We start from the raw sequence: 19,276 nt of genomic DNA on the forward strand, positions 1-19,276 counted from the left end.
GGACTTGGCTCAGTTGCAGCCAAACTGCACAAATAGTATTTTAGTCCGTCTTCGTTTCAGCTGATGGCCCCTGCATAACAATTTACATTCCTCTCTCGTTAGCCGCCTTCTCCTGTGCAAAGCTGGAACAAAATGACTCGCAGGAAAAGGCTTTGCGGAGATGGTTTGAGGTGAGGAATTGTGATTGTCTTCTTCCCCATGCATTCATATCAGGGTCGCTTGTATATAAATAAATGCAGAAGAGATGAGAAGAGAAGAGAATGAAATCAGAATAGAATAGAATAGAATAGAATAGAATAGAATAGAATAGAATAGAATAGAATTTTTTATTGGCCAAGTGTGATTGGACACACACATATTTCATTCTATTTTATATAATGTATTAATTATGATCAATTAGAATAAACTCAACGAATAGAAGGACTTTGCAAAGGTGGCGCAGTGGTTACAACGCAGTACTGCAGGCTCCTTCTGCTGCCTGCTGGCTGCCTGCAATTTGGCAGTTCAAATCCCACCAGGCTCCAGGTTGACTCAGCCTCCCGTCCTTCTGAGGTGGGTCAAAGGAGGACCCAGATGGTTGGGGGCAAGAGAGGCTGACTCTGTAAACCGCTCAGAGAGGGCTGGGAAGCACTGGAAAGCGGTATATAAGTCTAAGGGCTATTGCTCTTTCTATTCTTCCTTCCTTCCTTCCATCCATCCATGGTGCACAATGGTTAGAATGTAGTATGCAGGTTAACTCTGCCCACTGCCAACAGTTCGATCTTAACCAGCTCAGAGTTATCTGTGCCTTCCATCCTTCCAAGGTGGGTAAAATGAGGAGCCAGATAGTTGGGGGAAAGAGGCTGACTCCATAAACCACTTAAAGAGGACTGGAAAGCACTGTGAAGCTGCACATAAGTCCAAGGGCTATTGCCCTTTCTTTCTTTCTTTCTTTCTTTCTTTCTTTCTTTCTTTCTTTCTTTCTTCTTTCCTTCCTTCCTTCCTTCCTTCCTTCCTTCCTTCCTTCCTTCCACCTTCCTTCCTTCCTTCCTTCCTTCCTTCCTTCCTTCCTTCCTTCCTTCCCAGTGTTTAGAATGCAGTATTGTATGTTAATTCTGCTGACTGCCAGCAGTTCGATCCTGATCGGCTCCAGGTTGACTTAGTCTTCCATGCTTAGGAGGTGGGTGAAATGAGGAGCCAGATTGTTTGGGTCGATATGTTGACTCTGTAAACCACTTAAAGAGGGCTGTGAAAGTCCTGGGAAGCGGTATATAAGTGCCAGTGTTATTTATGGGCAAAGCTGACCCTCCCCTCCCCTCTGGCCTCCTCTGTTTTGTTTACTAGGCCCCGTGAGCCTTTCACAAAATGGAGACATGCAACTTTACGGGTGGTTCTGTCCCATCCTTCTGGCTTGTCGGCTTCCCCAGCCTCCAGGATCACCAGTTTCTCCTCTTCTTCATCTTCCTCGCCTTCTATCTGCTCATCCTCTCTAGCAACGTCACCATCGTTGTGGCTGTAGCCACCGACCCCAAACTCCACAAGCCCATGTACTTCTTCCTGATCAACCTTTCCGTCTTGGACATCCTGCTGACCACCCTAACCATCCCCCGAATGCTGGCCATGTTCTTGGTCGATGCCAAGCGGGTCTCCTCCAAGGGGTGCTTCTTGCAGATGTACTTCTTCCACGGGCTGGCGGTGACGGAGACCTTCCTCCTGGTGGTGATGTCCTACGACCGCTACGAGGCCATCTGCCACCCCTTGCACTACGCGGCACAGATGACGGAGCAGAAGAACCTACAGCTGGCTGCGGGGGCGTGGTTCTGCGCGCTGCTGGTCCCCATCCAGCCGGTGGTCCAGGCTTCCCAGCTGACCTTCGGCGAGACGCCCAGGGTCAACCACTGCTTCTGCGACCACTTGGCGGTGGTCCAGGCTGCGTGCCAAAATGCCTACACCACGTTCCAGAGTTTCCTGGGCTTTACCATTTCGATGGCCGTGGCCTTCGGCCCGCTGCTGCTGGTGGTCATCTCTTACACCTGCATCATGGTCTCGGTCCTGCGGATCAAGTCCAAGGAAGGCCGCAGGAAGACCTTCTCCACTTGCTTCTCCCACCTGGTGGTGGTCATCATATACTACTCCTCCATTGCTCTGGCCTTTCTCTCCTACCGCGTCCAGATGCCCAGCGACATCCACATTCTGAGCGACATGACTTTTGCCATTTTAACGCCTTTGGTCAACCCTCTGATTTACACTCTGAGAAATAGGGACATCAAGAGGGCAGTGAGACAGCTGGCGTTCTCAAAACGCTTCTCCGTGCAGAAAGGGAGACTCTGTTTACACCAAATGGGGCCGAAGGAGATTTAAAACTCTGTTTTAATTCATGTGGGTTTTCTATTAGTGGAAGCCTTTAATATAAATTAGATTCCGCCGCACCTAATTACATGAGCCCCAGGACTTGTTAGTCTTCTCTGACTAAGAGCCGGTAAACTCTTGTATATTTTGGAGGGACAGCTGGTTGAAAACAACATTAAAATATTGGACATTTTATTTTATGCCTACTGCACTGTATTATAATTTCAGCTAGATATTATTTGTGCATCGAAAAGAGTTGTTTTACATTTGCTGATAAGCTTGAGTTGAAGACAAGAGTCATCAGGATGAAGCCTGCAAGCATCTGGGCATTCTGCAGTTAGATAATGTCAAGCATGGACAAATTAAAAATGTGATTAATAAAGAATGCATCCAAAGAATCATAGAACCATACAGTTGGAAGGGACCTTGGAGGTCTTCTAGTCCAACCCCCTGCTTGAACAGGAGATCTTATTCCATTCTGGACAAATAATTGTTCAATCTTTTCTTGAAAACCTCCAGTGTTGGAGCAGTGTGGGATGGTGTAGGACACACCATCTACCGGAAAAAAACACACACTAACCACTACTTAAAAGTACAACCCCATCACCACCCTGCACAGATCAACTCTGTAGCCAAGACCCTCATCTCCAGAACCAAACGCCTAGCCGGCAAAGACCACCTGAAAACTGACTGACACACTATCACAAACGTATTAATCTCCAACGGATTCTAAAGGAAAACAATCACCAACCTAATCCAAAGGGAGACTCCCCCCCCAAGAACCGAGACACAGAACAGGACAACGGCATCGCCCTCCTCCCTTACATCAAAGGCACCACAGATAAAAGCAGGAAAATTCTCCACAAGTACAATATCAAGACAGCCTTCACCACTGACCAAAAAATAGCCAACATCTTAAGAAACCCCAAAGACAAAATCCAGCTAGAAAACCAAGGAGTCCACGAAATACCATGCAAAATCTACCCTGCAACATACATAGGACAGACGAATAGGAGAATAAATGCACGCATCGCAGAACACAAGAATGGAGTAAGAAAAAAAGAACAAACTTCCTCCCTTTTCCAGCACCTTAAAGCTACAGGACATGAAATCAATTTTGAAGGAGCCAGGTTAATCTCCAAAACAGAACACTTCCAACAAGAGAATGATTATGGAAGCCATCGAAATAGAGAAAAAAACCCACAACATGAATAAACGTGACGATACCTCCCGCCTAGCAGACATCTGGAAACCAGCCCTAGTCAACAAACGAACCCCACCCACCACCCAGGTCGTTACAACACAAAAGAACAAAGGACACACAGCCAGCACCTCAGCCACACAGGATGATACGAAACAGCCAATCTACAAACATTAACTCCATCTACCAATCAGGATGCAACTACACAGCCAATCAATCCGTTTACAGCAACAAAGCCAGCACTCCACACACACACACACCAAGATTTATAGAAAGATGACAGCTCCGATCACGCCTTATTCGCACAAGCATGAAGCCGAAAACACCAGCCTGAAGATGGCGAGTGGGACCTCGTCGAAACGTTGCCAAGACAATCTCAATCTTACACGGGAAAAGACCCGAATACAACAAGACCAGCATACCTACACCCCTGAAAATCTACGAAAACAAACAAACGTGTGTGTGTGTGTGTGTGTGTGCACGCTGGTCTTGTTGTATTCGGGTCTTTTCCCATGTAAAATTCAGATTGTCTTGGCAACGTTTTGCGAGGTCTCACTCGCCATCTTCAGGCTAGGTTTGGGGCTTAAAGCATGGTCGGAGCTGCCGTCTTTCTATAAATCTTGGTGGGGGTGTGTGGAATGCTGGCTTTGTTTCAGTAAGTGGATTGATTGGTTATGTGGCTGTATCATGATTGGTAGATTGGTGCTGATTGGTGCTGGCTGTGCGTCCGTTGTTGTTTCGTGTTGTAACGGCCCGGGTGGTGAGTGGGGCTCCAGGCCGTTAAAACACGAAATGGCAAATGAGACCTCGCGAAACGTTGCCAAGACGATCTCAATCTTACATGGGAAAAGACCCGAATACAACAAGACCAGCATACCTACACCCTGGTGTTTTCGGCTATATATATATATTAATCTGACTTTGACGTTTTAATGATTTGAATGTCCATATTTTACAATACAATACAATAGCAGAGTTGGAAGGGACCTTGGAGGTCTTCTAGTCCAACCCCCTGCCTAGGCAGGAAACCCTACACCGTTCCAGACAAATGGCTATCCAACATCTTCTTAAAGACTTCCAGTGTTGGGGCATTCACAACTCCTGGAGGCAAGCTGTTCCACTGATTAATTGTTCTGTCAGGAAATTTCTCCTTAGTTCTAAGTTGCTTCTCTCCTTGATTAGTTTCCACCCATTGCTTCTTGTTCTGTCCTCAGTTGCCTTGGAGAATAGTTTGACTCCCTCTTCTTTGTGGCAACCCCTGAGATATTGGAAGACTGCTCTCCTGTCTCCCCTGGTCCTTCTTTCTCTTAAGCTAAACATACCCAGTTCCTGCAACCGTTCTTCATATGTTTTAGTCCCCAGTCCCCTAATCATCATTTTGTTGATGATATGCTTATTACATCAGGGGTCTCCAAAGCCAGGCCCATGGACTGGCACCAGTTCACAGCATGCCCAAAACCAGGCCACGCCAGCAAACCACATCCCGTCTGTGGGGAAAACTTTCCTCCACGGAACCAGTCCCACAAAAAATTGTGAGCAGCCCAAAAGGTGGTGAGACACATCAACTTACAAGCAGCCTACAAAACCCTCGGAATCCAAATCAACCCCACACCAACCACCAACTGCATCGACCCACAACCGACCCACAAATGCCCCTTCCCCAACCAGCACTTCATCTCTCAGTGACCCTCAGCTGATGTGACCCACACTGACCCATCTCAAGACCTACAGACCGCACAGAGCCTTTATAAGCAGAAAAACACAGATGCAGACATTCCTTAAACTTTGTTGAAGGTGTTACGTAGCTTGGTAATGAAATGTTCGGAAACCAACCCACAAGCTCAGAGAAGGCATCTCCATCCTCAGCTGCTTTATGACTCCTCCTCTTCCTCCTCCTCCCATTCTCCTCTCTGCAAACAGTTTCTCTTCTAGCACTGATGACATTCCCCAGTTGGTTCATGAAATGTCTGCCATAAAACAAGCTCAGAGAACGCTAAGGACCCTACAATCCTTCTCTTTCTCCTTCCCCTTCTTTGCCTTCTCCTTCTCTCCATTCTCCTTCTACTCCTTTTCCTTCCTTTTTTCCTTTCTCCTCCTCCTCCTCTAGCATTGATGATGTTCCGTAGTTGGGTCATGCAATGTCTGCAATAAGACAAGCTAAGAGAACACCAAGGACCCCACAATCCTCCTCCTTCTCTTTCTCCTTCTCCTCCTTTTTCCTTTCTCCTTCCCTTCCTCTAGCCCTGATGACATTCGCTAGCTGGGCCCTGAAACATCTGCAAGAAAACCACCAAGCTCGAAGAGCGTCGATAATAAAACCTCATTTCAACCCTGAGCAATGAAATATTCTCCGTTATCGCTATTCACTATTTCTAATGACGGGGAAAAATTGAAGACCACTCACCTACCAGGAGCTCTGTGTAACTTCCAACGTTGTCACTACTCACATCTGGGGTTTAGGTAGTGAAGCCCTTCCAAGTGACAACCATATATTTGACGCTTTTCCCCAGGACTTCAAGCATTGCTCTCATCTCAGTCCTTTAATTTTCAACTTCTCCGGATCATCGAGAAACGGAGGAGATTGGAGGAAATTATTTCTTTTCTTGCCGTGCAGAGCGAGTGCTACTAACTTCGGATTTTCTCATTTGGCGTCTTCACTTCCTTAAGGGGAGAAAGACCAAGAGCGGCCTTGAAAAAGAAAATACAAGGAAGGAAGGAAGAAGGAAGAAAATTCAGGAAAGAGGCAAGGAAGGAAGGAAGGAAGGAAGGAAGGAAGGAAGGAAGGAAGGAAGGGGGAAAGAGAGAGAGAGGGAGGGAGGAAGGAAGGAAGGAAGAAAATGCAGGAAGGAAGGAAGAGAGAGAAAGAAAGAGAGAGAGAGAAAGGAAGGAAGGTAGGAAGAAAAGAAAAGAAAAGAAGGAAGGAAGGAAAGAAAGAAAGGGAAAGAAAGAAAGAAAGAAAGAAAGAAAGAAAGAAAGAAAGAAAGAAAGAAAGAAAGAAAGAGTAAGTACAATCAACACTTTTTCCTCAAAATTCATCAAAGTTTGCTAGGAATGAACATACGCCGGTTCGGTTCATGGCCAAAGTTACAACAGCCCTGAAAACAGTGACTTATGATGGGTTTTCACCCACTTAACGACCTTTGCAGCATCCTTGTGGTCAAAATTCAGACACTTAACAACTGGAGTGATTCAATTACAACTACAGCATAAAATGGGGCAAAATTCCTTTAACAGTTGTCTTGCTTAGCAGTGGAAATTTTGGGCTCAGTGGTGGTCATAACTCAAGGGCAACCGATAAATATAATGCCTTTGTAGACTTAGAAATGGCATTAAGGGCCGATTGACAATGCCCTTTCCTTTTGAGGAAGCCAAGCTGGAGAAGTAAATTCCCTTTGGCATGAAAGCAAGCTGGGTGATTTTGGGCCTTTTACACTTTCTCTCTCAGCCCAGCCCACCTCACAGGGTTGTTGTTGTTGGGGGAAATAGGAGGAGAAAGGTATGGTGGATATCTTCATCTTCTTCAATTACTTAGAAAACTAATAAAGGTGGGATTCAAATTAAATAAAAACAAGAAAGAAGGGAGGGAGGGAGGGAGAGAGGGAGAAAGAAAGAAAGAAAGAAAGAAAGAAAGAAAGAAAGGAAGGAAGGAAGGAAGGGGAAGGAAGGAGAGGAGGAAGAAAGGAAGGGAGGGAGGAAAGAGAGAGAGAGGAAGAAAGAAAGGAAGGAAGAAAAAAGAAAGGAAGAAAAAAGAAAGGAAGAAAGAAAGAGGAAGGAAGGAAAGGAGAAAGAATGAAAGGAAGGGTGGGAGGGAGGGAGGGAAGGAAGAGGAGGAGGAGAAAGACAGAAAGAAAGAAAGAAAGAAAGAAAGAAAGAAAGAAAGAAAGAAAGAAAGAGTAGGAAAGGAAGGAAAGAGAAAGAAAGAGAAAGGAAGGAAGGAAAGAGAAAAAAGAAAGAAAGAAAGAAAGGAGAGGAGAGGAGAAAGAATGAAAGGAAGGAAGGAAGGAAAGAGAGGAAGGAAGGGAGGGAGGGAAGGAAGAAAGAGGAGGAGAAAGAAAGAAAGAAAGAAAGAAAGAAAGAAAGAAAAGAAAAGAAAAGGAAGAAAGAAAGAAAGGCGAGGGCAAGGACAAAGGGCACACTGGGGGCCATCTTTGCAGGATCTCATGAAGGGGGGATGCTAAGAGGATACCCCCTTTCATGAGGATGCCTTTGTGGAGCCAGCTTTTCCAGAAGGGAAGGCACTCTGCACATGGTCAGAGACACTGAGACATGATCAGCTGATTCTTAACAGGGGTGTCCATAAAACGTCAAGGCAGGCCCAGAGTTTACATCATGACAGCTACAGTGTTTTCTTGCCAGAAAATAAAGGCCAGACGTCCAAAAAGGTTTGGACAAATCCGAAAAAAATAATAAAGCTGTCATTCTTTATGTTTATAACTTTGCTTTTACAGAGGAAAATTCAAGAGCCGAAGCAAGGAAATCAATCACGAAATGAAATAAATCTAATGGGCAGCTTTCCAAAAGGAAGCCAGATAAAATAAAATAAAGATAAAAGGAAGATTGTCCTTGAAAAGAAAGGCCCTCTGTGCAGGTCCTAAATAAATAAATATACATATTTATTTGCCAAATTGACAAAGCTGCCCATTTCACAGTTCGCCAGGTAGAGGCATTCCCGGCCACCATCTTGACTTTTTTGACCTCCCCCCTGCTCTAACCAAGTTTGCTCTTTTCCCTTTTGACAGGCTAGTCCTTGCTTATCTCTCCAGAAGGGCTAGAACTCTGCACATGCCCTGAGGAAATGGCTCAGCAGGCCCTTTTGAGGTGGGGGGTGTCACCTGGAAGGGGAGGAAGTAGCCGCTGTCGGAGGGGAGATACCACTCCAGAGACCCCACCGCTGGGGGGTATGGGGCTGGTGCCCCAGGGGGCTCTGAACCCACTTAATCAAGGGGTCACAGAGGCCCTGATGCTCCTGCCAGGGGCCTGGCGGTTGCCTTCATCCCTCTGGCTGCTGCTTGGTTGCCCCGGGCAACGGCCCACAGCGAGAGGAAGGCCAGGCAAAGGACCACTATGGGCGGGGCTAGAGAAGAGGGGGTGGAGCCTCTACCTGGGGCAGGTGGATGCTCTTATTCCTTTTCCCAGCAGACTTCAACTCCCAGAATTCCTCAGACAGCATGCTTTAAGGGTGAATTTTGACTCCCAGAATTCCCCAGCCAGCACGGGTGGACTTCGACTCCCAGAATTCCCCAGCTGGCATGCTTTAATGTGGGTGGATTTCAGCTCCCAGAATCCCCCTGCCAGAATGTTGTCTGGGGAATTCTGGGAGTTGAAATCTATGCATCGTGTGAGAACCGCTGCCCTAGAATATGTGGTAAACACTATAATAAACTGTTGTTTTTTTAAAAGGAAATCAGTTTAATTACAGTACAGTGTCCTATTGTCGCCGTGCAATTTGTGTGTGTTATCTATTTTTTCCATATCGTCATTATTATTACTACTAGCTCTAAGTTGTTACCTTCTTTCCATGTTATTAACAATCGTGTTAGTATTATAATACCTACTACATTTACTACTACTGCACTAGTACTATTACACTACCAGTATTTGGTTGTGTTATCTATTATTACTATTCTGTTTACAATTTTGATTTTAAACATTCCTGTTGTGCAGATTTCAAATAATTTTATTAGTGCTCATTTATTTGTTTTCTGACTATTTTCTGCCAGATCAAGCAAGATTCTGCATACCTTTTGATCTTTTTTCTAGAGATACTGTTAACTATTTTCCTGTTTGTCATTTTTTTCTGTTTTTATTTATTAATATTATATTATTTGTATGCTGTTCTAGTTAGTGGTTTATTTAATGTTTGTGAAATTTACGCCCTGGGCTTTCTCTAATCAACTGATCTGGCAACATGCAAATAGAATAAATAAGCAAATAAATTTGGGAATATGCAAATAAAATAAATAAGCAAATAAATTGTCAAAATGCAAATGGCATAAGCGAGCAAGTAAATTTGGCAATATGCAAATAGATTAAATAAGCAAATAAATTTTGCCATTCTGCAAATAGAATAAGTAAGTGAGTAAAACCCTTCTCCAGTTTTATCCAGAAACCAAGCCTGGGAATTAGGAATAAATTATAATTAATGTACAGTAGTTTATTCAGTTTAGGCACTGATGCCTAATTCCGAACGGACTCTGCCAAAATGTGCAATAGAAACAGAGAACACAAAGTCAGTAAAATTGCATCAAAGAATCAAAACACTGTCTGATTGCTCTGAAAAACACAACCTTCCTTAGGATGGTTTCGAAATTGCACTATGCATTTTAATGGCCCGAGTTTAAATAATAATAATAATCCCACCATCCTGATTATCCTATTATTATAATACTGTATATTTATATTATTAAATGTTATATATACCTTATATTATTATATATTATTATATTTATATTATTATATAATATATTTATATTATATATATATATATTTATATTATTATTATTATTATTATTATTATTATTATTATTATTATTATTATTATTATTATTATTATTATTATTATATTTATTATAAGAGCTATTATTAGCTCTTATATCTGTTCTTCTCTTTCAGAGCTCAACGCCCCTTCCTGGTTATTTCTTCTAATTTTGTCCTCACAACAACCCTGTGAGATAGGACAAGTGGACTAAAATTACCCAGAAGTCTCTGCAGCTGCACCTATTTTTCTGTCTATTGGGAGATGCATGCAGCTTTCATTGGAAGCCTGGGAAGAGGTGGGGCTTGGACCTGAGTGGCAGATGAAGGGGTGGGGCATGAGGGAGGCAGGACGTGGGGCAAAGGCTGCTTCTCAAAAACATGAAGGAGGTGGGGCTTCCATTGAGAGGGAGCCGAGTTAAGGAGCCAATGGGAGAGTGGTGGGGCGGAGCCAGAAGGGGTGGGGTTTGGTCCTGAGTGGCCATTGAAAGTTGGAATCTGAGGAGGTGGGGTTTCGCACTTGGGCTGCTGAGGGGGCGGGGCTTCAGGACAGGTGACAGTTGGAACCGTGTGGAGGGAGGGGCCTCAGCAAAATGGCGGAGGGGAAGCACCTCTTTTCCTGGTGGAGGCTGGGGGCGCCACGTTTACGCTGGTTGCTGCTTCTCCTCCTCTTCCTCAATGCTGGTGGGTGCAAAGAGTGGGCGAAATTAACTCCCCCAAATTCAGTTTACATCCCCCCCCCCGGGGAGAGCTGCACATGTGTGTTTAAATCACATGCATGCCAATTACATATGTGTAAATCCTGAAATGGATACAGGTAGTCCTTGACGTACGAACACAACTGAGCCCAACATGAATGTTGCTAAACGAGTTTTGCCCCATGCTATGACCTTTCTGGCCACCGTTGTTAAGCGAATCAATGAAATGACTAAGTTAGCAACACGGTTCTTAAGTGAATCCGGCTTCAGCCATGGACTTTGCTTGTCAGACGTTCGCAAAAGGGGATCACATAACCCCGGGACGCTGCAAACGTCATAAATACGAGTCAGTTGTTAAACGTTCTATTATTGATCACGTAACCACGAGGATGCTGCAACGGTCGTAAGGGTGAAAAACAGTCATAAGTCACTTCAATGCTGTTCTAGCTTTGGTCACTAAATTGATTGTAAATTGAGGGCTACCTATAAAATAGGCTTTGGGTATGTCTAGTTTCATTTAAAGAAGGATTCGGGGGTGTAATGTAGCTGTCTTCTATGATTCTTTGGATGCATCCTTTATTAATCGCATTTTTAACTTGTCCATGCTTGATATCATCTAACTGTAAAATGCCCAAAAGGACTGGGGGGGACATGATAACATTATTCCAGTATTTGAGGGGTTGCCCCAAAGAAGAGCGGGTCAGATTATTCTCCAAAGCACCAGAAGGCAGGACAAGAATACTCCTGGAGTATTTTAAGAGATTGGGCATCCATTTGTCTGGAGTGGAATAGGCTTTCCTGCCAGAGCAGGGGTTTGGACTAGAAGACCTCCAAGATCCCTTCAAACTCTGTTATTCTACAAGGCTTCTGTTAAGGTAGAAAAATAATTAAAACATTAGAACTACACAGGTTGAGGTTTCAAAAGCTATACGGAAACCAGAACTAAGGGATGGATGGAATAGGGATGAAGTTTTCTTACCCCACCAACTTCTCAAGCAGTGAGTTGCTCCTCAGAGCCCCAGTCCCGCCATCAAAAACCACGCAACTCCTGCCAATATTTATCCTCTTTGTTTCTATATTTCTTTTTTAGGTTTCGTCCGCACGTCTGCAACATATCTTTACTCAGAAGTCATAGAGCCCCTGCAGCTGGAAACAACCTCTCTTTACAACAGCAAAGTAAGTTTCGTTTTGATTCAAAACCAGGAAAACCACATTATCCTGCCCGTCTCTGCCTGATTTTCACATAACCATTATCCATAGTTAGTTGTCAAGCCACCATGGTTACTTTTTCATGTACTTGGTTCAGCCAAACCAAGAAATGAATGAATCACCCTGAGGAGATTTGCAAAGATAATTGGCTTCACGGGGCGTTCTTGGTTCTAACTAATTGGTTTTGGAAGATCTTAGCTATTTGCCACTTATAAACCATGGTTTATGTTTTGCTCTAAGATGCAAAGCAATCCTGCTTGATTGTGAAAAACCAATAAAAGTCAGAAATAATAAAAAGGTTATTTTAAAAAAAAGAGCAATACTGTACTACGGCCATAAATGGCACTCTGCAGACCGTGCAAACTTTTAACATGGAAATTTCTTTAGTCTCAAATTCCATGGATTAAATGTATTTATTTGCTTGCTTACTTGCTTGTTTGTTTAATTTGTTTGCTCCCTATCTTGCCACAAGGTGATTCTGGGTGGCCGACGCCATACAACTTTAAAATGAAGCTGTGTGTGTGTGTGTGTGTGTGTGTGTGTGTGTGTGTGTCTGTCTGTCTGTCTGTCTGTCTGTCTGTCTGTCTGTCTTTGGAAGTTCTGGAGTCCTGTGTATATGTGTGTGTATATGTGTGTGTGTGTATATACATATATAGGTTCAAATAGGTTCAAATCCCAGTAAGGGTATGGCTAGCTGATGAGAGCTAAATAGCTTGAAATAGATCTATACTAGTCTCCCTTTATTTATTTATCAGCACAAATACAACACAAACATATACATACTCTATATATACTACACACACACACATCAGAGGTGATATTCAGCAGGTTTTGACCAGTTCTGGAGAAATGGTAGCGGAAATTTTGAGTAGTTCGGGGAATCAGCAAATACCACCTCTGGCTGGCCTCGCCCCCATCTATCCTCTGCCTCCCGAGATCCCGGCTGATCGGGAAGGAATGGGGATTTTGCAGTATCCTTCCCCTGCCACACCTACCAAGCCATGCCCACAGAACCAGTAGTAAAAATGTTTGAATCCCACCACAAGATATATATATATATATCAGTGGTAAAATTCTATTTTTTTTTACTACCGGTTCTGTGGGTGTGGCTTGGTGTGTGTGGCAGGGGAAGGATACTGCAAAATCCTCATTCCCTCCCCACTCCTGGGGAAAGGATTTGCCAGTTCTCTGAACTACTCAAAATTTCTGCTACCGGTTCTCTGGAACCTATCAGAACCTGCTGAATTACATAGATAGATAGATGATAGATAGATAGATAGATAGATAGATAGATAGATAGATAGATAGATAGATAGATAGATAGATAGATAGATATAGAGAGTTCTAAAGAGATAGGGACAGAGATAGAGATAGAGATAGGGATATATATTCACCCTGTGAATCGACATGAATCGTTATTCAAAGTGGCCCCGAAGGCAAGAATTGGAGGATCAAAATAGTAATGAACCGTTCTGCATTTTTGTCCATCTCACTTCAGGTGCATTTGAGTTACATGATTAAAGTGGAAAGACAATACAGAATTGTGCATCTGAAACAACAGTAAGTGGCCGCTTCCTTTTAATGGATCGTGTGGATGGATGGACTAATTGTTTTTCTCTCCTTCTAGATTTAAGAAAAGCAACTCTTTTATGTCATAAAACATAAAAATAAAACATTTTTTAAAAGCCTCATCAAAAACCATAATTGGGAAGTGTGAATGTAATGAAGACAATACGTAGAATCATAGGGCTGGAAGGGACCTCGAAGGTCTTCTAGTCCAACCCACTGCTCAGGCAGGAAGCCCTATACCAGGGGTGTCCAAACTTGAGAACTTTAAGACTTGTGGACTTCAATTCCCAGAATTCCCCAGCCAGCATGGCTGGCTGGGGAATTCTGGGAGTTGAAGTCCACAAGTCTTAAAGTTCTCAAGTTTGGACACCCCTGCCCTATACCATTTCAGACAATCGGTTGTCCAATCTTTTCTTAAATATCTCCAGTGATGGAGCATAATTTGCAACTTCTAGTGGCCAGCTGTTCCACTGGTGAATTGTCCTCACTGTCAGGAAGTTACTCCTTAATTCCAGGTGCCTTTTCTCCTTGATTAGTTTCCATCCAAAAAAATTTACTAGCAGTTCTGTGGGCGTGGCTTGGTGGTGGGCGTGGCTATGTAGTCATGTGACTGGGGGGATCAAAAGACAGAAACTCACTTTAACAATGTCCTGCTGGAGCAGGGTTGGACTAGATGATCTCCAGGTCCCTTCCAGCTCTGGATTATCCTCTAAACTGCTTCTAGTGGTTTGCAGTCCTTCCTTCCTCTCCTTTTTGCCTCCCTCCCTTTCTTTTTCTTCCTTTTCTCTTTCTTTCTCTCTTCCTTCTTTCCATTTCTTTCTTTCTCTCTCTTTCTTTCTCCTTTCTTTCTCTTTCTTTCTCCCTTCTTTCTTTTCCTTCCTTCCTTCCTTTCTCAGCACCCCCCATTTTTGGCCTAGCAAGCCTTTGCTGGGAGCAAAAACGCCCCCCCCCATGTTTTCGGAGAACCTGTAGTAAAAAAAATGCTTTAAAAGTTTTTTAAAAAGTTCCAAAGATCAGCTGTGTGATGTACGATCATCGGAACATTTTTAAAAAAACTTTTTATTTTTATTTTTTACTACTGGTTCGGGCGAACTGCCCCAAACTGGTAGCATTTCACCCTTGGACGGAGTACTTTCCTCCCAAGTAGTTGGGTCAGCCTGCACTGTTCTCGCCTTCTCTCTACTCTCCATGCTCTTGGATCAGGAGTGGGTGGTCCTTGCTCCTCGCCTGAGCTCTGTCTCTCATTTTCATTGCTTAGCCTCTTCTGGTCATCCTGCCCCCTTTCCTCCCTGCCTGCAAGCATCCGAATCCTGAAAGGCCCTGGCCTGACTTTGCCTGCTCCTCCCCATTTTCTCCCCAAGCCAACGAAGCCCCTCGATCTCCAGTTGGCTCCAGTTTCAGCTCATCTTCTTCTCCAGATTCAGTCTCCGATGGGGACATTGTTAGATTGGGTAATGGATAGGCACACACAGGCTTAACGGTAACAACAGCTCTTTATTCAATACAACAAGTGAGAACAATCCAACTAAAAATCCATCCTTTTATAGGGAGCTGTCAGACCCTTCGACCAATAGGATTACACCTCTGTTCCCGCCGGAACAGAGGACCTTGGTGGAAACCACTGTAGTTAGAACAAGTATCTAACAGATATGATCCTAGGTCTTTTTATTTTCTGAACTGATAATTGCTACTTAAAATACTTTTGTAATAGACTTTGCACAGCTGCAATTACTCTTTATTTCCCTTTCAATATTTTGGATTATTTTTTAAATCATCCCTCATCGTAGCTTGCCTTGCTATGTAATATGCTGTATATAAAAGGCCCATCCCTGCTAAATTCCATTTTTTTTGTTCTTACTTTTTCAGATTCTTTGCCAGGGAAAACATGCTGATTTATACTTACAATGTGAAGGGAGAACTGGTTGCAGAATATCCGTATATCCAGGTAAGATTTAGGCAGGACAATACAGAATAATTCTATTGGTGTCTTTTATGGCCCATAAGTCTAGGGCAGGCAGTCTTCGACTTACGACCACCATGGGGCCCCAAATTTATGTTGCTGAGTGAGAAATCTGTTCCGTGATTTTGCCCCGTTGTACAACTTTTCTGGACAAGTTTGTTAAGTGAATCACTGCAGTCATTTGCGTGAGTAACACGGTTACTCACGGTTACTGCTAAGTGAATCTGGCTTCCCCATTGACTTTGCCCATCAGAAGGTCACAAAGTGGGATCACGTGACCCTGGGGACACTGCAGCCCGTCATAAATGTGAGTTAGTTACCAAGCGTCTGAATTTTGAGGACGTGACCATTAGGATGTTGCAACGGTCGTAAGTGTGAAAAACGGTCATGTCCTCTTTTTTTCAGTGCCGTTGTAACTTTGAACAGTCGCTAAATGAACTTCTTGCAGGTTTCTGTGTTCCAATCAAAACTTTAGCTTTCTTTTCGTTCACTTACACAACCAGAACCCGGAACGACCACACCTCGGGTATTAACATTATTCCATAGTTAGTAGCTGAAAAGCAAGGGACACAGTGGCTCAGGGGCTAAGACACTGAGCTTGCCAATCAGAAAGGTCGGCAGTTTGGCGGTTCGAATCCCCAGCGCCACGTAATGGAGTGAGCTCCTGTGACTTCTCCCAGCTTCTGCCAACCTAGCAGTTCGAAAGCAGGTAAAAAATGCAAGTAGAAAAATAGGAACCACCTTTGGTGGGAAGGGAAAAGTGTTTCACACGCTTTTGGCATTGAGTCCTGCCGGCCACATGACCACGGAGACGTCTTCGGGCAGAGCTGGTTCTTCGGCTTTGAAACGTAGATGAGCAGCACCCCCTAGAGCTGGGAAGGACTAGCATGTATGTGCGAGGGGAACCTTTTATCAACAGCTGCATGAAAAAGTGCTGCTGAGGTTTGTCCAAACCAGTCTGGAATTTAGAATCAGAATAGAGCTGGAAGAGGTGACAAAAGTCCTGCCTAGGCAGGGGGTTGGACTAGAAGACCTCCAAGGTCCCTTCCAACTCTGCTATTGTATTGTATTGTATTGTAAGTCCTAAGCTTTTATTTCCTCACCACTGCTTATACAAATTTGATTCTTCCAAAGGGAATGAGGCAAAAATCTTGTCTTTGGAATATTATCAGCTGAGCCAATTCTTTCTATCTGAATTTATTCTGAAAATGTGGTTGGTTTTTCCCCCACTGTCTTTCCAGGAGAATTGCTATTACAGTGGATATGTGGAAGGAGTCCCAAATTCCCAAGTCGTCCTCTCTACCTGCAGCGGACTTTGGTAACAACAACAACAACAACAACAACAACAACAACAACAACAACACCTTAACAGTTCCTAGTCTTTGGTTAGGACTTGAACTTTTGTGCTACCAACCAGCCCCAAAGGCTGTGAATCTCACCAAAGATTACCATAATAATAATAATAATAATAATAATAATAATAATAATAATAATAATAATAATAATAATAACAACAACAACAACAACAATAATAATAATAACAACAACACTTCTGTTGATGCAATAATAATAATAATAGATGAAACATGTGATGCCCACTGTCTTCGGGGCACTTGGCACCATGTCCAAGAATTTTACTAGTGACGTGCAGTCAGGGGAGGCAGGGGAGGCAGAGCCTCACAGCTCTCATCATGAAAATAAAAACAAATTACTCCGGGAAGCTGCGAAAGTGACTGGGAGAGGCGCACGGCTTGGTTTAGCCTCCCTGGACATCGCAGCAGCAGCCCTAAGTGCGCCGATCTTGCCATTTTTTTGCATCGGGTGAGCCCGGGATCCTTGCAAGGGGAATGGGATCACATGTGCAGGAGGCTCCTCAGCTCCAGCCTAAGATCAGCGCAGCCGTGGTCCCCTTCATGTTGGCTCAGGAAGGAGGGGAATGGGACCACGTGTGCAGGGGAAGGGGACCGCGGCTGCGCTGATCTTAGGCTGGCGCTGAGGAGCCTCCTGCACATGTGATCCCATTCCCCTTGCAAGGATCCCGGGCTCGCGCGATGCAAAAAATGCCTAGGTAACATCATCAGTGCTAGAAGGGAGTGGGGGAAGGAGGAGAAAGGAGAAGTTTCTCTTCTCAGAAATGTCTTCTCAGTGGAGCTGTGGCAGCCTGCCTGTCCCTTTCTGACATTTCTGAGAAGAGAAACTTCTCCGGTCGGGCTGCACCCGTGCGATCGGAGCAACCACGCGGTTTGATGACATCACCAGCCTCACCAGTCATACACCTCACTGCACGTCACTGAATTTTACAAGATACATCCACAAATTGCAGCTTCCTGCAATAACACCAGCGGAATTGCAAAAAACTGCACTACTCGGAACATCAATTATTTTAAGAAGGTCCTTGATTGATCCCTAGGACGCTGGCAGCAAACCGTATCAACCATTAGCACAAGTCACTGGTATTTGTAATGCATTTTTGAATGTCCAGTTGGCTGAGTTTCAAGTTTAATGAATAAAGTATATAATAATAATAGTAGTAATAATAATAGTAATAATAATATAAACTTTCAGGTTTCACGTACAGGTAATCCTTGACCAACAACAGCTCATTTAGGCACCGTTCAAAATTAGGATGACACTGGAAAAAAGTGACTTATGACCGTCATAAATATGAGTTGCCAGACTTTTGAATTTTGTTCACGTGACCAGAGGGATGCTGCAACAGTCATAAGTGTGAGAAACTGGCTTCCGGTTTGTTCCCGGTGCCGATGGCAGGCTTTTTTTTAGCCTGTCAGATCAAGAGACAGTTAGAGGTGTTTTTTTACGATCTTTAACACCTCGGACACTCGTAAATTCTTGGAATTTATGAGGGAGAGATTCAGCTGCTGGGTTGAGCCCTTGTGTACCCTCCGGAGTCCGGAGTCTGACGAGGTTTGCCCCCCTTCGCAGTTGTTGTATTCTCCTGCCTTTTTGATAACCTCTGCTAAAAAAGCAGAACCAGTCGCCGGGAACAGCCTTAACATCTTAACATCTTAACATCCCAAGAAGGAAGCAAGACTTTTGCAAGTATTTTAAGTTTTAATTGGGGGAAGAAAAAAAAAAAAAAAAAAAAAAGAAATCTCTTTAAAAAGAACACTACTGCTGAGTTCGAGAGGCGTGGGCTTAGAACAAAGGATTCAAAATGGCGTTGATTTATAGCTGAAAACCTACAGAAAACGAAAGCTAATTACCTGCTGATAGCTGGGGCAATAAAGGCGGAACGGCTGAAACAACCCTAACTATTAACAATCTTTAAGCCAGTTTACATAACCTGAACTACTTAAATGTCAAAGTTTTAATTTCGAGCAACTTAGAAAGAAACATTTGCAAGTATTAATTTACAGCTGAATACCTAAGGAAAACGAAAGTTAATTGAATGGTGACAGCTAGAGGCGGCTGTAAGAATTATTAATTATGGCAACGGAAAAAAAAGCTTCACCAGGTGCCACAATAAATTATCAGGATTTCAAGGACTTTATAAGGGAAGAAAATGCTTTTTTACGCAAAGAAATTAAGGAGGTTAAAGAAATGGTTCAGGATACCATTAAAAAACATGATCAACTTGATAAAAAATTACACACTTTAGCTACAGGTCTGTCAGAAGTTGTTCTTAAGGTGGACAGCAAAGTTAATCATCTGGCTTTGGATTTGGAAACTAAAACGAAGGAAACAGATTTGAAATTTGTTGAAATGGAGGGGAATATGCAGAGGATGGATAAGGAGATTATCATGATGCAATTCAGATCTATGGAGTACGCTGTTAGACTGAGGGGTATCAGAGAAAACCCTAGAGAGGATCCAACA

General features: G+C 43.6%; 2 protein-coding genes across 2 annotated transcripts in view; both read left to right on the top strand.

Annotated features, from left to right (window-relative positions):
• Positions 1–1,344: 1,344 nt before the first annotated feature.
• OR2AT4 (olfactory receptor family 2 subfamily AT member 4) lies at positions 1,345–2,340 on the top strand (the record flags this gene model as incomplete). The annotated part of the gene is made up of 1 exon (XM_081952292.1): positions 1,345–2,340. The coding sequence occupies one exon, from the start codon at positions 1,345–1,347 to the stop codon at positions 2,338–2,340; it is 996 nt and encodes a 331-aa protein (XP_081808418.1).
• Positions 2,341–8,429: 6,089 nt separating this feature from the next.
• LOC309391621 (disintegrin and metalloproteinase domain-containing protein 21-like) overlaps positions 8,430–19,276 on the top strand; it is a gene marked incomplete at its 5' end in the record, with an annotated part of 40,226 nt that continues 29,379 nt past the window's right edge. The window contains 5 exons of the mRNA XM_081952293.1: positions 8,430–8,580; positions 11,792–11,877; positions 13,409–13,470; positions 15,346–15,424; positions 16,681–16,757. Coding sequence (XP_081808419.1) covers positions 8,430–8,580; positions 11,792–11,877; positions 13,409–13,470; positions 15,346–15,424; positions 16,681–16,757 — 455 coding nt within the window. The remainder of the gene's footprint in view (positions 8,581–11,791; positions 11,878–13,408; positions 13,471–15,345; positions 15,425–16,680; positions 16,758–19,276) is intronic.

This window comes from Natrix helvetica (assembly GCF_964273705.1).
Source record: "Natrix helvetica genome assembly, chromosome: 4".
In the NCBI taxonomy this organism is placed as follows: domain Eukaryota; kingdom Metazoa; phylum Chordata; class Lepidosauria; order Squamata; family Natricidae; genus Natrix; species Natrix helvetica.